This window comes from Patiria miniata, unplaced genomic scaffold (genome assembly GCF_015706575.1).
Source record: "Patiria miniata isolate m_02_andy unplaced genomic scaffold, ASM1570657v1 HiC_scaffold_27, whole genome shotgun sequence".
NCBI lineage: Eukaryota > Metazoa > Echinodermata > Asteroidea > Valvatida > Asterinidae > Patiria > Patiria miniata.
The window spans coordinates 9,091,669-9,112,155 of record NW_024037066.1 but is presented as its reverse complement, the minus strand read 5'-3'; the positions used below and the strand labels follow the sequence as shown (position 1 = coordinate 9,112,155).

The following is a 20,487-nucleotide window of genomic DNA, read 5'->3' as shown; positions in this document are numbered from 1 at the left end:
TTGATTTTTCATACAAATCTGATTTTTCCCAATTTTGCTTAAAAAGCAAGGTTAACCCCTTACAATTTGAGATTTTTCATAAAAATCTGATATTGCCCAGTTTTGCTAAAAATGCAAGGTTCACTCCTTACATGAGATTTTTCATAAAAATCTGATATTGCCCAGTTTTGCTAAAAATGCAAGGTTAACCCCTTTCAATCTGCAATTTTCCAGAAATATCTGATTTTGCCGTAATTTGGCAAGGTTAACCTCTTACAATTTTAGATTTTTCATACAAATCTGATTTGGCCCAATTTAGCTAAAAATGCAAAGTTGACCCTTACAATCTGAAATTTTCCATAAACACCTGATTTTGCCCTATTTTGCTAAAAAATGCAAGGTTAACCACTGACAATTTGAAATTTTTCATAAATATTGAAAATTTTCCAATTTTACTAAAAAAGAAAGGTTAACCCCTTACAATTTGAAATTTTTCATACACATCTTATTTTGCCCAATTTTACTACAAAAGCAAGGTTAACCCCTTACAGTCTGAAATTTTCCAGAAAGATCTGATTTTGCCCAATTTCGCTAAAAAAATGCAAAGTTCACCCCTTACTATTTGAAATGTTTCATAAACAGAATACTTCACACATAGGGGCCTAAATTATATATTTTAAAATTTAATAGAGACGCATTGATCGTGCTATCATATACCATTCTAATACCACTGCGAATTACTGTATTGTTTGGAATGCTCACAATTAAAGACACGTTATTTGAAAGATGTACAAATAATATTTATATTACAATGTACATCTTTATTCTTTCCCGGTATAATTTATGGCGTTTCTTACGTCAATTGGCAATCGCGTCATTATATAATGATAGTCAAATTGATCGAACGAAACTCCGTTTTGATTATAGTCAATTATGAAATATTCATTCATTTATGACATACACCTTTGTTTCAATTTTGATACTACCCGTAGACCTGCCGAGCAGCTGTAGATATCAAACTAAACCAAAGTATAAAAGATAGAGGGTAAAAAAAAATCAAAAAGTTATGTGCTAGTCAAGCTTTCAGGGATCGGTCTGAGCCATAACAATGCCCCAGCCGATCCCTTAGTTCTCTTCCGGGGTCTCGGCGTCCCCGACCAATACACACTTCCTTCCCTATCCATCCATATAACCCCGGAGGGCCAGGCACCATGTAAAAGCAAAGAGCTAAGGGAGGAACAGGGCGGCCCCTAAGCCCTGATCCTCCGAGTGGACCACATGCCCTGAACCTGTACGAAGGCGCCAACCTGGAACTCGCGGACAGTACCAGCAGCAGTGCTTACCGATTAAGCTAAGGTACTGTTGGTACTTTACGACGGGAAATTAAATCTCTTATAGTGAATAATTGAACTCATACGTTAAAAACCAAAAAGACACCAGCGGGATTCGAACCCGGGACCCCGCTAACCGTGGACGACGAATCGTAACCACTCGGCCATTTCGTTACCTTAAAATTTTCCTTAAACTGAGAAAAGTTGTCTTTATAGGTGAGCAAACGCGCCAGGAAGATTACTGGGTCCATTTGCTGTACCTTAATGGGTAAAAACAAGTCGATATAATGAGCCCAGTGTGTTTGGTTTGTTAGGAAGCTGCTTAACACAGCCTAATGTGCAAAACAGTCGTGTGCTAGGCGGATCATTACGCAACAATGAACACCGCAATTGTGTATTTTCAAAAGGCAGACGCGTAGATTTCTACTCTTTGTATCTGGGCACATATAGATTCTCACCTCCCTCTTCAGCTATTTCGACTTTCTTAAAAAGAAAAATAGAGACTGTCAGCGAATCTCCGGGAGTTGAAATAAGGATCATCCCCTCGATAGACCTCAGACTCAGTAAAGTTCAACATTGGGCTCTTTTTCAACAGCTGTTTTTGCGGAAACTTTACATCTGGATTTTTTAGAAGCATCTGATTTTGCCCAATTTGAAAATGTGCTCCAAATTTTGCTAAAAAAGCAAGGTTAACCCCTTACCATTTTAGATTTTTCATACAAATCTGATTTTGCCAAATTTGACTAAATATACAAGGTATACAATTTATAATTTTTCATAAACATTTTTTTTTTGCCCAATTTTGCTAGAAATACAAGGTTACGCCCTAACAATCTGCAATTTTCCAGAATCATCTGATTGTGTCCAATATTGCAACGTTTGACACGCCCTAGGGGTTCATCTATAACAGGTTGTACTTTGAGCAACTTTTTGTTGCAGTGTATGTATGACTATGATGTGAATTAGATGTATGATCGGAAATGAAATGAGAGTCCACTGCTAACGCCAATAGAGGGCGCTATTCAAGCAGACCGTAAACTTGCCACGCGTACTCTCGCTCATTCAACCGGCTTTGGGTCGCGGATAATGTAAACATTCAACGATCTCTCAGATTTTGACACGGATTCTCACAGTTTTTGTGGAGCGGTTCGATGTGGTCTAGTATGTACTCGAGTAGGATGCCCAGAGGAGGCGGCGACATGGCGGATTCGGGATCTTTTGACGACGAAGAAATGGGGAATGATTTGGCTGACGGCTGGTATGAAAACGGTAAGTGCCAGTGCAGAGTGCTACTGTACTGTATGTACTGTGTTCAAACTTCAATATGTGTGTCATGATCGACCGCAATCGAAAATCATGCATGACTCATTCGTCGTGTCATTGATGGTTCATACATGTCAGATACATGTATACTTGTACGTTCGTCAACAAAGGCTGCCGGTGTAGTGACCCCAGTTTTGAAATAAGATCATTTTGAAAATCGTTCCTTCTGAAATTTAATATTAATATTATCAATATCATGATTATGTTGCTGTTGTTGAATCTTTTTGCAAATACTCCGCACTTTTTATTTATGTTTTATTTAGGGCCTAGTAGTAGTAGTTATTTTGAGAGGGGGTGTGTGTGTGTTTGTTTTTGCATTCAATAGGGGATGTTGAATCCTTCCTCCATGGTTGAATAGGGTTCACATATTTGCCAAAACATATGGGAGGTCTGCCTAAAACTAGTACAAATAAAAGGGGGACAATAGGCCCATTAGGTCCACGATTGAAGATCGTTTTTACACACTTGTGTGAGTGGGTGGGTAGGTGGGGGGGGGGGGGGGATGAGGGAGGGTGGTCCATTTATTTGTTTACTAGGCCTAGCTTGTAATGTAACTAATTAATACCCAGCTCAGTTATGACATGGGAGAATCGCCATTATAGAGCTGGGATGACTTGTATGACATAGGTGCTAGGTTTTAATTTTGCGATAAAATTTGCCACTTTACGGATCCAGTACAGATCGAGAATTAATAAGATGATGTATACTATGGTGCACTTACTATTCGGGTGTAAGGAGAAATTTCCAGTTTACTCTTTGAGAAATCATATGTGTTTTTATTAATTCAGAGAAATAAACACGGAACTTTTACCTTATATGGCCCAATAATGCAGTTTTAAGATACATGTATGTATTGGCAGACCTTAGAAAACGATTGGGTAATAATACTTAATAGTGTTGTATTTTGTGTTTAAATATTTTGGGTTACAATTAACCCCATAAATGTGGCCAATTTACTGGACTACCTCAGTAAATTAAAGGCCACACTTGGAACATGTACCTGAAAATGTAGAACTTTGTCAAGTTTTTATTCACATTTAGACTTTGTTTGTAGTTTACTTGCGCTTTAGAAGCACACTCAGCCTCTTTAAAGCGATAGACAATTAATCCCCCCTTTATCAGACGTCTATTTTTGAGGTAAGATAACGTGTGCAAAATGAATCTGGAAATTACACGAAATATAGACGTCTGAAAAAGGGGGGGATTAATTTTTTATCGCAAAGAGGGTGAGTGTGCTTCCAAAGCATTATAGATAAACTACAAACAAAGTCTAAATGTGAAAATGAAAACTTGACAAAGTTCTACATGTTCGGGTACATGTTCCAAGTGTGGCCTTTATTTACGGAGGTAGTCCAGTAAATTGGCAACATTTATGGGGCCCTATGTTACAATGTGCTTAAATATTTTGCGTTACAATATTACCAAAATTAATAAATAAATGAACAATAACGCAAATCCATGAAACTTTTCTTTTGTTTCCCGATCCCTTCAGATCTTCATCTTGCAGCTGAACTGGGCAAGACTTTGCTCGAGAGAAATAAAGAATTGGATGAGAATCTGCTGGCAGCGCAGCAAGAAAATGAAGAACAAGCTATGCAGATTGTGGTATGTACCGTATGGTTGGAATTTCAGGAGTCGAATGTTATGAATTTAAACCCCCCCCCCTTTTTTTTAAATCACCATTTTTTAATTTGCTTTATTTATTTTTTTTGGGGGGGGGGGGGCGCTACAGAATATTTAGGGCATCCCCTTCTTAGGGCCAGCTTTTGCTGATCCTGAAGATTTTGCCCAATACAAAAAGGCCAAATTGATGGGATGAAAGGTGGTTGACAGAATTCTTTGTCTTGGGGTGAGGGGGTGGGGGGACATTTGGTGAGAGAAGGTCCAGTCAGTACTGCCATTGTCTGACCCACATGCACATGTGGGTTTGTTCAACATTTCTTAGATGTCAAGTACTTTGAGAAAACGTATTACAGTTGTGCACGAGCTAGACAAAAACATGCATGGAGACAGGTCCAAGAATCAATTTGTACATGCTACAAAAATGTATGTCCCATAGGCAACAAACGTTTAACCTCCTAAGATATTCCTAGATTTCAGTGTTTTTGTCCCCCTGGCTGTAAGCCGGAGGGGGATTGCAATAGTGTATTCCGTCTGTGTTTGTATATGTATGTCTGTGTGTCCTGTTTTTGTTAGGTTAACTCTTGTCAGCATGATAACTTAAGAAATACTTTACTTAGGAACTTGAAATTTGGTTTGTGGGTTGTTCTTGGTAGTCTTAAGAAGCCTATTGCTTTTGGGGTGACAGGTCAAAGGTCAAGGTCACTATTGCTAAAACAATAGATACATTGTCAGCATGATAACTTGAGAAATACTTTAGTTGGGAACTTGGAATTTGGTTCGTGGGTTGCTCTCGGTAGTCTTAAGAAGCTTACTGATTTTGGGGCCGACAGGTCAAAGGTCAAAGGTCACTATTGCCGAAACAAAAAAATCTTCCATTTTGGTTAGGGCATTGGGGACACTGACAAATATCCGTACTAACTTACTTTATAAAAACTGAAACCATGCCAGGGGAATTGCGCAAGTCTCACTTGCAGTATTTGTTTTATTCTACTGTTGGGCATCTGCAATGAGAATACCCACAAGAACGTTTATTTAATATTGGTCTTTGTGATGATAATGTGATTAAAGAAATCATGGCATTACGTCTGGGACAAAAGGGGACCTTTTCTTGGACTTACCCTTCAATGGACAAGTAATACCTTTTTGGGTAAACGGTACCCTGCACTTGTCCATTAATTATTTTCCAATTTCTTTTGGGACCAACATACACATGTTCTTGTACAAGTGTACTTCATTGGTTTACATGAAAAATTTCTTTTCCTGTTATGTTGTTGAATACATTTTACAGTTTATTTCAATTCTAGTACATGTACCACATCTTTGCTTTTCAATTTTAATGAAGAAAAGTGAGGTAATTAAATTTTCTAAAACAGATGAGAAAAAAAATTCTCTCTCGGAGAAAAAACTCTTCAACCAGGAAGTTTTGAGAAAAAAAAAAAATTAAATTGAATGGTTTGTCCAATTTAGTTCTAAAAAGGAAGTGACATTTGAGAACTGAATGGCAAGAGGAAATGTGTGGAAATGACTGAAACTAACATTCAGTCAGATCATTGTATGAGCTTTTTAACCTTTCCTGTTTGGATAAACCTTGATACCATTACCCTTTTTAAACAACCTGTTTCAAAAGATTTTTCAATTGATGGCTGAATAACTTCAAAATATACTGGGCGGTCCAAAAAATGTTAACACTTTTTTCAGATGCAGATTTCTTGGAATTGGGGAGACATGTTAAAGGCAAAATACAACATTTGCTAATACATTTGTAAAAAAAAAACTGAAACGATCAAATTATCACGAAATACCTTACTGAATTGTTGGGGACTTATAGTCTAAAGCATCAATTAAACTCGTGGCTCCTGGTGTGCTGACATTTTCAAGAAAAACTGTATTTTTCCAACGCTGGTCGGCCGACCAGCATTGGAGAAAACTGGCTATTTTTCAAAAACTGTTCTTAATTGTCCACATTTAGTTATTCTGACTATTCTTTGCAATTGATTACACACCTGTGAAGGGGTACAAGCCATAGACTGATTCTCTGAACTTACAATTCCCCAAAGTGTATAAATTGCTCCCTTTCATCTTAAGTGGGACCAGGGAACCAGACTACAAGAACATGATAGGTTTTTCTTGGTTTTTCCAGCATCTTCAAGCCCAAAACGTGAAACAAGTCAGTTTAACAATATTTTCTATAACATACTTATCCTCCAAATCCATTTATTTCTGAAAACTGCAGTAATTTAAGCAAATGTTGTACATTTCCTTTAAAAGTGTTACAAGATGAACTACAGGGTGATTAAAAAAAGTGAAACCCAAATGTCGGGACCATTGTTTTAGTGTAGTTCTGCATGTAGCACTTTCAAAATCTAGGATATGAATGCCCAATTCATATATGCTTTCATTTAGTACAAGAATCATTCAAATCACGCATGTACTTTTCAAGTTACGGAGTTTTAAACACAACCACCGTTTTAAAGTTCTGTCCACGGATCATAAAGGAAGTGTGTGTTCTTTCAGCAAAATGAAAACTGAACTTTTTTGTGATCCGTGGACAGAACCTTAAAACTGCGGTTGTGTTTAAAATTCCATAACTTGAAAAGTGATTTGAATGATTCAGGTACTTAAACAAAGCTTGTGAATTGGGCTTTCGTATCCTAGATTTTGAAAGCACTACATGTAGAACTTCACTAAAACAATGGTCCCGACATTGGGTTTCGTTTTTTTTCACTCACCCTGTATGTACAGCATCTTGTGCTAGCTATTGCTCAGATAATCAGTCACGGGGCAGTTGCTTTGTACATGTACAACAGTGTGTACAATGATTTCACCATTAAAGGGGGCCTCTGCGATAAACGTGTCCGTATTGGTCAACAGTTTGAATCCAGCTTCTGGCGATTATGCTGTGTCCTTGGGCAAACCCCTGATCCCTACATGTACTTGCCCCTCTCTATCCAGGAGCACATAATATTGCAATACTTGAGGAGTAAATTGCAATGGACTACATTTTGTAGCATTCCAATCCAGTGGAAGGAAAGCAGAACATGAATGTTTATGAGTGCAATGGTAAGAATAATTTCATGAGGTGGCAGATGTGTTCCATTCCACAGGGCGATTGCACGAATGTGAAACATTCATTATTTGTGACACCTGAATAAATCCTCGTCATCTGATTGGTCAGAGCCACCAATCTTGTGACCGTGTGATGGAACTTATATTTATCCCTAACCGCCCTGAATCCTTCAAAATCCTCTTTGCCAAAATGGAGGAATTTGGAGGATTGAGGTTACATTGTACATGGCAAAAGTGCGTTACCGATTTCGTAGGATGCACTTTGTCAAGGTCTTGGGCCAGACCTTGTGTTGTTTTTGCTCAGTCATGCATAAATATAGGCCTGGATTATGCCTGAAATCCTCCGTACCACTCCAGGATGTCACTGGCCAAGCCTCAACATATCTGCAGGATTTTGCAGGATTCGGGCAGTGGTCACCCCTCCACGGACCGTATTCAAGAATTAACTTGGAGGAATTTGCAGGATTGAGGCTATGCTATTTTTCCATGAGGCCAAGTGGATGATTTTGAAGAATCGAGGCTACATCCTAGCAAAAAGGCCTAGGGAGTTAGGGTTAAAGTGGAATAGAACTTCTCTTTTTGCGGTGCGGCAGGGCCGTGGGTTTGGGACAGATAATCCGGTTTCGTCTATAACCAGCATAATAACCATTGCTTTATGATTTGTCGGCAGTATTTGGAGAAACAGTTGCAGATTTTACGTGACGTTACCGAGTCCAAGGCCCACATCTATGAGCAGTTGGATCTCAACGCTCAGGAGACGGAAAAGACCAAACATGAACTGCAGCATGAACTGCGCACTGCGCAGCAGCGGATTCTTAGGTAAGGAACTTGCAGTTGGGTCGTGTCAGAATCGGGCATGTATAGATCTTTATCTTGCTGCCACCATTTCTGTCATGTTCCCTGTATCCAATAACAGAACTGAATGATAATGTTTTTGTGCAAAAAGGAACCAGCCTATTTCTCCTTCCAGCCTCGCATTGGTTACATTGATTTGAATGGGAAAAATATTACGATGGCCGCAATATGATATTGGTCTATTACTTGGCTATGGGCTCCGTGCACAAGTACCCCATCAACGGCCAGAAAAGGAGAGTTGGGGTTGACCTAGACTGGTTCCCGACCCATCCACTGCATATTTCGAATGTATCTAAAGTTATTGGAGGCGGGTATAGTCTCGGAGACCATCGCAAGTTTTATTCGAACGTATTCGCGCGCCGACAACGCCTGACGCTCATGGGAAGACGCGGTGGCTATAACTTTTGCACATTCAGGAAGTTGTGCGTACTTAATTCGCACACGAGCCAGTACAATACAGTCCACACACGCTGTGTGTCCTGTCCACGCAGCTCTCAAAAGAAGTAAAAACGTGCCCTCTCTTGTTGGCGCACGGAGCCCATGGCTTCCAATTACACATGTGCCTGTGGGAGCGGCTGCAAGCTACGTTCCGTAGACATATGTAGGCCTATTGCTAGCCGTAGCCATATGATTTGGACGTGTCTTTACTTTTTGACTGATTTTATATACGCTTTGCTTTAAGGGTTTTTTTTTGGGGGGGGGGGAGGGTGGGGATGAGTAGGGCAGTGATCTTTCCACAGCCAGAAGCTAACCAACAATCAACAGCTTTCTAGGGTAGTCTTTTATTCTGTTCCATTTAATCAGTTCTTTTGTAATGTAAACGTGTGATAGTCATAATCATATCTTATCTTTCCAGGTCAGTTAGTTACAGTAGGCCATGGAAAAAAAAGAATCCAGTTTCTCATTCCTGCCTGCTTCCTTTTTTCCCGGCCACACACTTTTATAGAACATTTTTTATTCATACATTTGCAATATGTTGCACAAGTGCCCCGGTTTGTACATTTGTATAATGTACATTGTCAAATTAGTGTCTTTTCTTTTGCTTCCAACAACATTGTAGCTATGCAGAAAGGTTTTTAAATGGCTCCTTTGAACACAAAGTATGGTACATGTAGTATTACCAAAATAGTCTAGAAAAATGGAGAATCTATCTGCTATCTTGGAAAATCCACCAACTTGGGAAAAGAAAGAAGAAGCGCCCGCCTCCTTCATTTAACATGTTTAAAATGCATATTCGGCCTTATAACGTCAGATTTTTTTCTACTACATGTATATTTTTGTTCATTTAATCTTGTGTTGAAGTTTTCGCTGTTTTAGTACAGAAGGCATTTATGTGCAAATCTGAAGTTAGCAGATCTTAGAGGAAAACTATCCAAAACCTTTTAAAAGTAACCCACTTTTTTATCTAGAAAAAAAAAATTCAAGAGGTTGGTGTGCAATGTAGTGTTTGAATTAGATTGACCATTGCACTTCACAACAATAGTCGGTAGCAACGCAATATTGACTCTATTCAACCTTGTGGGTCTTCCATTGAACTGCACTATGACTTGGATTTGATGTGTGCTGTAATGTCAACATGTTGTAAGGATTACCGGTACCATAGAGCTAGGACCTACATGTAGCTCTATGGGATTACACTGTTGTAAGCATTATACATGTTATACACAGTGCTTTGGAAGCAAGTGTGCCGGTATTATGTGAGGCGTTTCGGCAAAATGAGACAGAACTGGGCAGAGGTCGAAATGAGGGTTTGCTGGTATTAGGAAAGAGAATAAAATTCTCTTTACAATACTGATGCACTTCAATTTGACAAGTTATGACTGTTTAAAATTCGCATTTCTAACATGTCAAAAAAGTACAATCACTGCAAATATATATGGGAGTCCTGTAATTGGCGGTTTATTCTGCTGTTGGATGTGGATAATAAATAAATAAATAAATAAATAAAAGGCTTTCAGAGTTTCAAGTTTTATAGTCATAAAAATGAAAGATACCATTTTTTTATCCCTAACATTTGCCTAATGATCTCCATCCAGCTAAACTCCAACACCAGGGTTTGTTGGAATCTGTTAGAGTGAGTACTGCACTAGTAAACTGATTATGCTTTACCTGGGGTTAGGCATGTACCACAAATAAACAGAGTCTAACTCTTTATGTGTACAGTTTACCATATGGTGTTGGAATTCGCAAGGATGAGGAAGGGACCTAAGTAACTTACCCTTGGGAGTTAAGGTTAAAAACACATTTGTTCCACGATTTTTTACTTTTTCTTTGAAAACATGGGCAGTAGACATAGTGTACCGGTACCTATACCAGCAATTACAAATAAATAAATTTGAAAATCTAAAAAAGTCTCCTTTCATGCCTTTAATTAGGCCAAAAAATAAAAAAAGTCTCCAGTTTCTGGTATGGAGCTTGCCCCCAAAAGTGGTGCAGCAACGCGGCTTTTTTTTTTTTACCGTTTTTTTCTTCTTCAGATGTCGGCTGATGACTGCAAATGCTGCCTAACTAAACTTAGTGCAAATATATATGGGAGTCCAGAGAGGCCACATACATCATGTAAAGCTTATTCTCGATTGTAACCCCATCTAAAAACATGTTAAAGTTGTACAGCAGCAGGATTCCAGTCAAACTACCGGTAGTGAGTTTGGCGGTTTTGAGACATCATCTTTCAGTGAAAAAAAAAACTTTTTCATTCATTGTCATTTGGCCGACGCGCATGGCTACGGTGACGCGCGCGCATACCAGAAACCAGAGACTTTTTTTTTGGGCCTTAGTATATTTTTGCATTTTTCTCCACTACGGACTGTGCCCAGTTCCGTCTCATTTTGTCAGAACGCCTCACATATGCCTTACAAAAGATGGTAAGCCTCACATAAGGATGCTTTGGTATTGCTATTTTCCATGAAATAAGAGCCAATAGAGATGCAGCGAAACTGAATAAAGTTGTAATTTGAACATTGAAGAAATAGCCAATTAAAGCATTATCTCAACCTGGGGGGGGGGGGGGGCTGGAGGTGGTAGGGGTACGGAACTAAAAATTATATTTGTGATTTTCCCGGGAGAGATCAGATGATGGCTGTCTTAAAATTAGAATCACATAGGGGCTGAAATTCTAGCTTCTTGTTTGGATTGAACTTCAAGTAAAGCACAATACAAGTGAGACAAATAGCCCTATTACATTACAGATATTTAGCCGCAATTTTCGAATATGGTAGGAATAATTCCCAAATCTTAATTAAAGATGCAGTTCAGTACTTCAAAGCAAATACAAAAAAATGTGTAACTTTACCTACATGCGTGTACATGTTATGTACCATGTACCCTACCAGCTAAGATCTTTGTACATTCTGTTGTTTACAGTTAATGCTAATTTTTCAAAAAGCATTCTCCCTCTTTGGTACATGTACCCCTTCCTAACAGAATGAATGACACCATTGATTCCTTGGAAGTCAAGACACAAGACCAGCAGACCCAGATCCAGCAACTCAAGGTGGCGGAGCGAGAGAGATTGCGAGAAGGTCGTAGACAGAAGAAGATCCTAGAGGCCCTCGGCGCGACCACGGGAGCGTATCCGCTCCGCCGCGCCCGCAGTCACGACTTCGGTGTGGCTAACACAGAGACACTGCACGACGAGGAGCTCATGAATATGCATCAGACGATCAGGAACCTGCAAGAGAAGCTGACGCAGAGAGAGCAGCAAATCAACGACTCGGAGGCCGAGCTCACGGTGCTCCTGAAGGAGAACCGACTGCTGGAGGAGAAGACCAAGGAGCTGGAGGTCAGAGGTCAGATGGAGGACATCAAGAAGGACTACAAGTCTCTGAGTGGCGCCAACGAGGCCGTGTGCAAGTACTGTGATAGTTTAATCAATGCGGATTTTGAGGCCCTAGCTTGTGGGGACAAGGCTGGGAGAGCGGGTAGCGTTGTTGGGTCAGTGGAGGAGCTGGGAGGCATCTCGGAGGAGGAGGGGCTTATGAGTGCGGAGAGGCTGAACCAACTGGTTGGGCATCCTAAACATGAGGGCGTGTCCCTCTTAGGAGAGATCGACGCCCAGTACCACACCCTGATGGACAGGTACAACTCCTTGCTCCTCAGGTCCCGGTGCGGCTCCTTCCGGGATGAGAACATCCGCCCGCGCACTCTCAGCATCCGGAAGAAAGCCGAGACGGGGGTTCAGACCTTAGCTGGTACCCCGACAAAAGGTGTCCAGGGTAGCCCCATGGATTCCATGTTTGAGAACGGGCCGCCCGAGTACAAGAAACTCTTCAACGAGATTTTTGAGATTATACACCGACCTCAGTTCTCACAATCCGAATCTGGAAATGGTGGAGCAAGCTGAAAAATGAAAAATAAAATGAAATAAAGGAAAACTTGCAATATGTGTATAATCTCAAAAAATGCATGCAAAACAGGGTTCTTATACAGTTATCTATGTATACGCGAAAGATAGTCGCAGATTTTATTGTTTGGAATTTATTCATGTTGATTTTTATTTTTAATGTATCTGTAATAGGCTGTACACAGAAAAAATTACTTAAAGCTATAGTCCATCATTTGTAATTTGTGCATTTTGTTCGTTTGAAGCAACAAAAGAGTTCAAAATCTAATGAAGGATACTGAACAACTAACCTGATGAAGTTTCAGCTAAGCTTCAGCTGTACATTCCGAGAAAAACAGCATTCTAAGATCTCAATTTCAAATCAAAAGTTACTGAATCATGTTTTGAATTGTTTTGAATTGCAGCTATACGCGACGTCGCGCACTGATTCGACGAATTACAACAACCGCGCGCACGTGTGCGTCGTTCCAATACTTGTGCGCGCTGCGCTGAATAACAAAACGAACTACTATTTTAAATTTTCCTACGGTGCTTCTTAAGAATCACCGTTGGAAATGCCTTCTTTCGTTGATTACTTCAAAATGACAGTTTGTCAGAAAGAATAATTTCACAGGGAGTTTAGTCCCCTTACTATCTTTCAACCAAGTATGTTTTTCAACAATAATTACACCAGTTACTTTTCGGATAGCTGCAAATGATGGACTATAGCTTTAAACTGGCAAAATCTGAAAAGCTTGTCAAATAACAACTACTCAGATGCACATATGTAAGATGAGGATGTGAGAATGTTTTAAATCCAGTTACATGTAGTATCAACTTGACATTTTATTTTTCTTAGCTTAATTTCAAACACGTGCGTGTACATAACTCTCACTACGTGATCAGCATTACTTCCAGTACGCTTCTACCTCTGACTTTTACTGTTATAAAGATCATGACTTTATAACAATGTACATGTAATGATGTACATGTACGTGTACATTGCACATTCCATTTTTTGATGACTTGTTTAATAATGACTTGTGGAATATACTTGTTAGCAACCTCGTCCCCAGTGCTTACTTTATTTCCAACGTTGTTTCCAATAGTAAACCCTGGATAGGAAACTTCCTTCAGACTGCATCCTGATTCGATACCGCAATTGGCTAGAAATGGATTTATATTGTGTACTTGGTGTTGTTATTCACAACGTGTAGTACGTGTTTTCGCGATCATTCGTCCACGCCTTCTCGAAAATATTCATTTCCTTTCCAGTTTGTTAATATTAACATGAAATGTGATACTGCATGTTGTCTCGTTAAGACCGTAACAGTTTAATTAAAATAAAATCATGTTTTCGTAACTCACGCCATGCTCGCGCTGCGACGAATTGATTCTGTTTTTACCCCAGACACCACATGCAAAAACAAACGCAAATGTAACGCACGGGCAGGCACCAGACTACTCCTAATTTGCATACGTGTTCAAAAATCTTGCAGATGCAAATGATCCAATACCAGGGTGAGAGAGCAGGTAGTGGTGGGCGCGTACTGCTCGACACCCTGGGGACGAGGTTGACTTGTTAGCTGTTGAATCATTGTGGATGTCTCGTTATTCACCTGTGGGTGTTGTGTTGATTTTTGACCATTTATTTTTGCCTCGGAAAATATCTATCCCACCAGAAAACAACTCAATCTGCCTTCAAACCTTGGTCTTCCTTTTAAAACCATCCTTCTTAAATATGAACAAAATTGACGTTTTTCTGCAGACATTTTCCTTCCTTTTTTCCGGATGTTACATGCCAGTTGTCTACTAAGCTCTTCGCCATATTTTCTGATGAAGCAGTCCCATTTTGAACTTGCTATTAACAGATTAATGTACTTATTTTTCCTTATATTTGCCCTATTTGTAGATAACAGTATTATTTCCAGTAGTATTTTTTAAACACTGCACTTTATTATATTCTTTGACCAAACTGGTTTCAAGTCAGTGCCTTTATAATCCGAGCAGAAATGACCCGGTAAGAGGTCAAGTTGCCACGGTAACATAAATTTCGGTAAAAATTCCATACTGGCTCACCACTTTACCTGCCACCAAACACATGAATTTTTACCTCACCTTGTGATTTCACCCAAGAGGAATCCAGGAAGCTGTGTAAATGCAAAAAAAAAATTAGGCAAAATGTGTTTTTAGAGCACATTTTGGATGCACACGTTGTGCAGAACTACATGTAAGTTGAAGCAGCTGATCAAAAAACTGATTGAAGTGTCTGGAAGACAGCGGTACGTTATACGCATGACATCGACAACCATGACAACGCATGAGCCGGCCAATGATAGTGCAATATGTCATTATGAATATTTATTTTCTCATGAATATTTAGTTTATTTCAATGGATACTTCAAATACATCCAAAGATTGATATTGCAACAGCGATCGTGCGCGGCCTAGCGGTTAAAAGTCTTGTGTTTCAAGCAAGAGTCCGAGGTTCGAATCTCGATGAAGTATGTGACTGATTAATAAATAGGAATAAAGGAAAGGAGAGGGTGAGAGTAGAGGAGGGAAAGTGGAGGGAATAACCATAAAGGATGCAACTTTTGGCGCTTGAAAATTAATTGAAAAAAAGTGGTGATCCAGTACGGAATTTTTTTCCTAAATTTCCACAAATGAATGATGTTCATGCGAACACATGCTTGCTGACACGCCTAACAAAAGAGTGCATGTTATAAATTGGGGGTTTTGTGCGTCTACACGTAAATGACTTAATTTGAAAAAGGAGCCATCAAACCGGTGAGAAATAAACGAGAAAATTGGTCTATTTAGATCATCAAATCAGTCATGTTGACAAATTACCGTACAGTGTAGGAAGTGAGCTCAGGATGCCACATAAAAAGGGTAAAAGCTAGCCGCAAATTACTCTGACAATAAAAAAGTGACAAAGCTTGTTAACTTACTGATAATGGCCAATTTATTTTGAGTAATGGGGCATTAACATAATTAACTGAACAAGGTAAAGAAAAAAACAGAGCAAGGTCAGTGTTTGAGATGAATATTTTATAACTTGTACGTGGAACTTGGCTCTCGTCGCTATGCAAATGTAATTAACTGCGGTACAATTTATATCTACGTATCTATTATATTCAGCGTATTGTTTCATTTCTATATTATTTTATTTTTAAAGGATAGATTATTGGAAATGAAACAATTGAATATACTGTTTGTGCGTGTATGGTACCAGGACAATGCCGTAAATTCGGACATGTACATGTCGGACAGTTTAATGAGCTTCTGTTGGTAGTGTGAATGCGATACATTACTAATATGTGACATCTAATGAAGAGCAAACAATTACAGGCCAACCAAATGTACTACCACCTTTACGACCTCATTAAATCATGTAGTTGGATATATGTACCATTTGGTAACAGCTGGAATTTACGGAATCGCCCACCAGTCATGCCAGTAAATATATACAGTTCAATTTGTATTGTGGAAGCTATCAGTATCAATTTGCGCAATACTGTTTACTCGTAATAATATCGAATGAGAAACAGTGGTTCTGAAAGTTATCATTAGGTGGCCAAGCAAACAGTGTAAGGGCAGTTCCTAGCAAAAGTGGACATGAATGAAAAGTGGAAAATTTATAAAATCTTCAGAACTACAAGCATGACAACCTCAAACTACATTGCAAAGGGGAAGACAAGACTTTTATTTGTGTGGTGTGCCAGTGAGATGGAACATGGTTAAGCGTATTTTTATACAAAAGTTGTTTTGTTTTTTTGGAGGCTAAAACTATGAATTTGAGGTAGTGATGTTAGAACATTGATTTTACACATGCAAAATGTACGTGCTGTTGTGAGATTGTGTTTTTTTAAGTCGTGAAGAAAGGTTTATATTTGATGCCAAAACAAGGATTTTTGACTCTAAGGAAACTACTGAATTAAAAAGAACTTAGCCAATTTTTGGCATGTCCTTTTGGTGTAATGCGAGTACCACATTTCCAGAGAGTGCCAAGCTCAAATGAGGGAACATTCAACTTATTTAGAGTCAGGGAATTTAAAGCCTTGAATATTGGGTACATGTATGGTTATAATGCAAAACAGGAAATAAATAGGAGGTCGTGGGTTCGAGTCCTACCCGAGTGATTTTTTCCAACTTTCACTCGGGAGGTAACACACTGAGTATACAGTGTTTAAACGTCGGTGAAGGGCAAAACCTAATTTGATTTATATCACCCCGGCGCACAAATTTCATCTTATAATAGGAAATAAATAGTCCAACTAATATGAAGACCACCTCACTCGTAATGTCAAATATGCAAACAGAACGATGCGAGTAACTGTGGAATTGCCTGTACGCATTTGAAAACTTTAGAAGTATGGAAAGTAAGGTGTCGCTCAGTTGTTGACAGAATTGACGGAAAAATAAGGGGGGGGGGGTGGATTTACCAGTTTCCATTTGCCAAGTTTACCAAAGATAATCGTTTTGACTGTTCTTCCCAATTTGTTTTTCTGATGCGAAATACTGCCACGTACATGTACCAGTACATGAATTCAAGCTATCAATAATTTTTGGTCATTCCACTTGAACAGGAATACAAGCTGTTGCATGGTACATGTATGGTACATGTACATGTACCAACGCGTCTCTAAAAAATTCAAATTCTTGTCTTAAACTAAATTATTAATAGTGGGTCTTGTGAAATTACCGGTACAACTTTTAAGTACCAAAACTGTTTAAGTCAAATTATCAGTGTACTTAATAAAGTTTGTTCATGTATGGCCTTTTAGGGTTTTACATGTACGTACATTTGTGTTTCTGACACAGATTTAAACCGTTCCAAAGTAGCGCCATATCAGTAGGCCCTTAGACGTATTTAGAACAAGTCAAGTTGACTCAAATGGAATTTGGTTTCAGGCGGGGGATTTTTATGGACTAAATTAAGTTAAGAATGACTGGACTCTAAAGTCATTTCGAATGATTGCAACAGTCGATTGTTTCAAATGGTGAAGTTAATTCAAAATGATTTACATCCGGTGTCACTTGAAATTTGGACTCCTATAAAATCCGGTCTCTTTTACCTTATATGGACTCTAGCCCTCACATGTGACTTGTCACATGGCCTATTATTTTTTAAAAGTTGAACAAAGGCATGTGCAGTACAACCAATGAGTCTATTTCATGGAGTCAAAATTTCACACTAAACTGGCACTGCGCTGGAATGAAATGAGCGTAATGTAATTGAATGTCTCGAAGCCAGTGGAGGAATATGTAAAGTTCTGTCTCGTAGAAAACTAGATATCATCTGTCTGGATAATGATTAAAACTCAGAAATTCTTGCCAAACCATGAAGACCAAGCAATAAGCTTAAGTCTATAAATTACACACGCATAGCTTTCACACTAATGTACTATTCATGTTTAGAACTACCAAACCAGTATCTAATAATGTTTATAGGAACCATGATCGTAAAATCCTCATTACTTGGTAACACAGTTGCTTCGCAGAGTGCCAGCCTGATTGCATTCCTTTGCTGTCTGGTGACCACAAATGCACTGATTGGTTTATTGTTTATTTTATAAGGCATGCAAAGCTCCATTACATTATTCCTCATTGTCTATTTATTCAAGGGTTGATATTGCAAACGCATCAACTCGACACTAGATTTGTTCTATTTTCAAAAGATATATCTCCACATTTTTCTTTTGTACAGTTGTAACAGAATCAAGTTTTAATGCTTCAAACTTTAACTAATTCATTTGATGTCCATGTATACATGTACATTGTAGTTAAGTTCACTCTATGTGCGCTGTTGATTTTAAAGATGTCATGTAAGTACAAATGTACATAAGGCCAAAAAAAAAAAGTCTCCGGTTTCTGGTATGGAGCTTGCCCAAAAAGTGGTGCGGCGACACGGCTTGTTTTTTTTTACCTGACTTTTTTGCTTCAAATGTCGGCTGATGACTGCAAATGGTGCCCGACTAAACTTAGTGCAAATATATGGGAGTCCAGAGAGGCCACATAAAGCTTATTCTCGACCATAACCCAATCTAAAAACACGTTAAAATTGTGCAGCAGCAGGATTCCAGTCAAACCAGTGAGTTTGGCGGTTTTGAGACATCATCTTTAATTGAAAAAAAAACTTTTTCATTTTGCCGATGCGCATGGCTTCGGCGACGCGCGCACATACCAGAAACTGGAGACTTTTTTTTTTTGGCCTAAGTGTGCATGTAATTATTTAAAGAAGCTTTTCTTCAGAGTTTTATATTTAACAGATAAATCACTAAACATTTACGAACTGACAAGTCACCGTAAGTGAACATTGAAATTATGAAAGTTAGCGACGAGTGAAATAATTAACATATAACATAAAATTTTACACAAAATATATCTACTTTTTGAAGCAAGACATCAGGGATAAAAAGAAAAAGAAGTGTTGTCATTGAAAGCTAATCGTAGGTTGATGGACATTTCATTATTTCATATGTTTTTTTATGTCACAGTGTTTTTGTGGTAGCATGAAGCGAAAAGTTAAGTATGTGCGGGGCGGACTATGGGCTGAATGCCACTCGAATGTGACATCGCAAAATTACGCCTTTACTACATTCTTTTAAAGTTGTTAAAGGGAATATACAACATTTGCAAACATCAAAAAATAAAACTACCAAGTTTTTACGAAATACCTTACTAGGATGTTGGTAAATGACAGTCTAAAGCATCCTGTAAAATTACGGCACCAGGTGTCAAGTCATTTTCAAGAAAATGGTATTTTTGTATACATTTCCAACGGTGGTCGGCCGACCACCGTTGGAAAAAACCTAACTATTTTTGAACTACTGCTCCAAATTTACAATTTTTTTCAGTCCAAATTTTGTTTGCTATTGGTTACATGTTCATGAACGGGTGCAGGCCAGCTAGACTGGTTCCCTTACCTTACAATTTTCCGACATCTATAAATTGATCCATTTTATCTTTAGTGGAGTCAGGGAACCAAACTACTTAAACAATTTTAGTTTTTCTTGGTTTTTCAAGCATTTTCGAACACAAAACTTCAAACATGTCACTTAAACAATATTTGATCTATTATACTAACCCCTCAAATAGTTCATTTCTGAAAATTACAGCAAAAGCCAATGATGTACATTCCCTTTAACAGTGGAAAGTTGGCCATTATCTGTGATGTGATCATTGTACACAAAATCAAATCGCAGAGTTCTACACTGCATGTACATGTACATGTATGTGGTATGCAAAGCAGCTGAATTAAAAAAAAAATCATATGCTGCTGTTACACTGCACACAGTGGAGGCTGCTGTTACACTGCACGCATCATGAGGAAATCGTTCAGCAGTAACTGCCAATCATGACATCACGGGTCACATGATCCGTGATAGTGAGATAGTTATGGAGCCTGGACATGGCAAGAAAAATGGGACACAATTGGTGTACATGGTCCCAACTTGTTTCCCTTCCCCAACTTTTGGCCCCTGTATGGGAATTATGGTTGCCTGTTTGAAGATAGAATGTCAGGTGATATCATGACAGTTAAAGGGAATTTTTATACAACATTTGCAAACATCGAAAAATAAAACTACCAAGTTTTTACGAAATACCTTACTAGGATGTTGGTAAATGACAGTCTAAAGCATCCTGTAAAATTATGGCACCTGGTGTGAAGTCATTTTCAAGAAAATGGCATTTTTGTATCTATTTCCAGCGGTGGTCAGCCGTTGGAAAAACCCAACTATTGTGCAACTACTGCTCAAAATTTACCATTTTTTATTCAGTTCAAATTTTGTTTGCTATTGGTTATATATTCATAAACGGGTGCAGGCCAGCTAGACTTGTTCCCTTACCTTACAATTTTCCGGCATCTGGAAATTGATCCATTTTATCTTTAGTGGAGTCAGGAACCAGACTACTTGAACGTTTTTTTGTTTTTCTTGGTTTTTCCAGCATTTTCAAAGAAAAAACTTCAAACATGTCAGT

General features: G+C 38.6%; 1 protein-coding gene across 1 annotated transcript; it reads left to right on the top strand.

Annotated features, from left to right (window-relative positions):
- Positions 1-2,330: 2,330 nt before the first annotated feature.
- LOC119734504 (cerebellar degeneration-related protein 2-like) lies at positions 2,331-12,648 on the top strand. The gene is made up of 4 exons (XM_038208037.1): positions 2,331-2,579; positions 4,126-4,238; positions 7,993-8,141; positions 11,601-12,648. Exons 1-4 carry the CDS (start codon positions 2,462-2,464, stop codon positions 12,517-12,519), a joined length of 1,299 nt encoding a protein of 432 aa, XP_038063965.1. The 5' UTR covers positions 2,331-2,461; the 3' UTR covers positions 12,520-12,648.
- Positions 12,649-20,487: the final 7,839 nt, after the last annotated feature.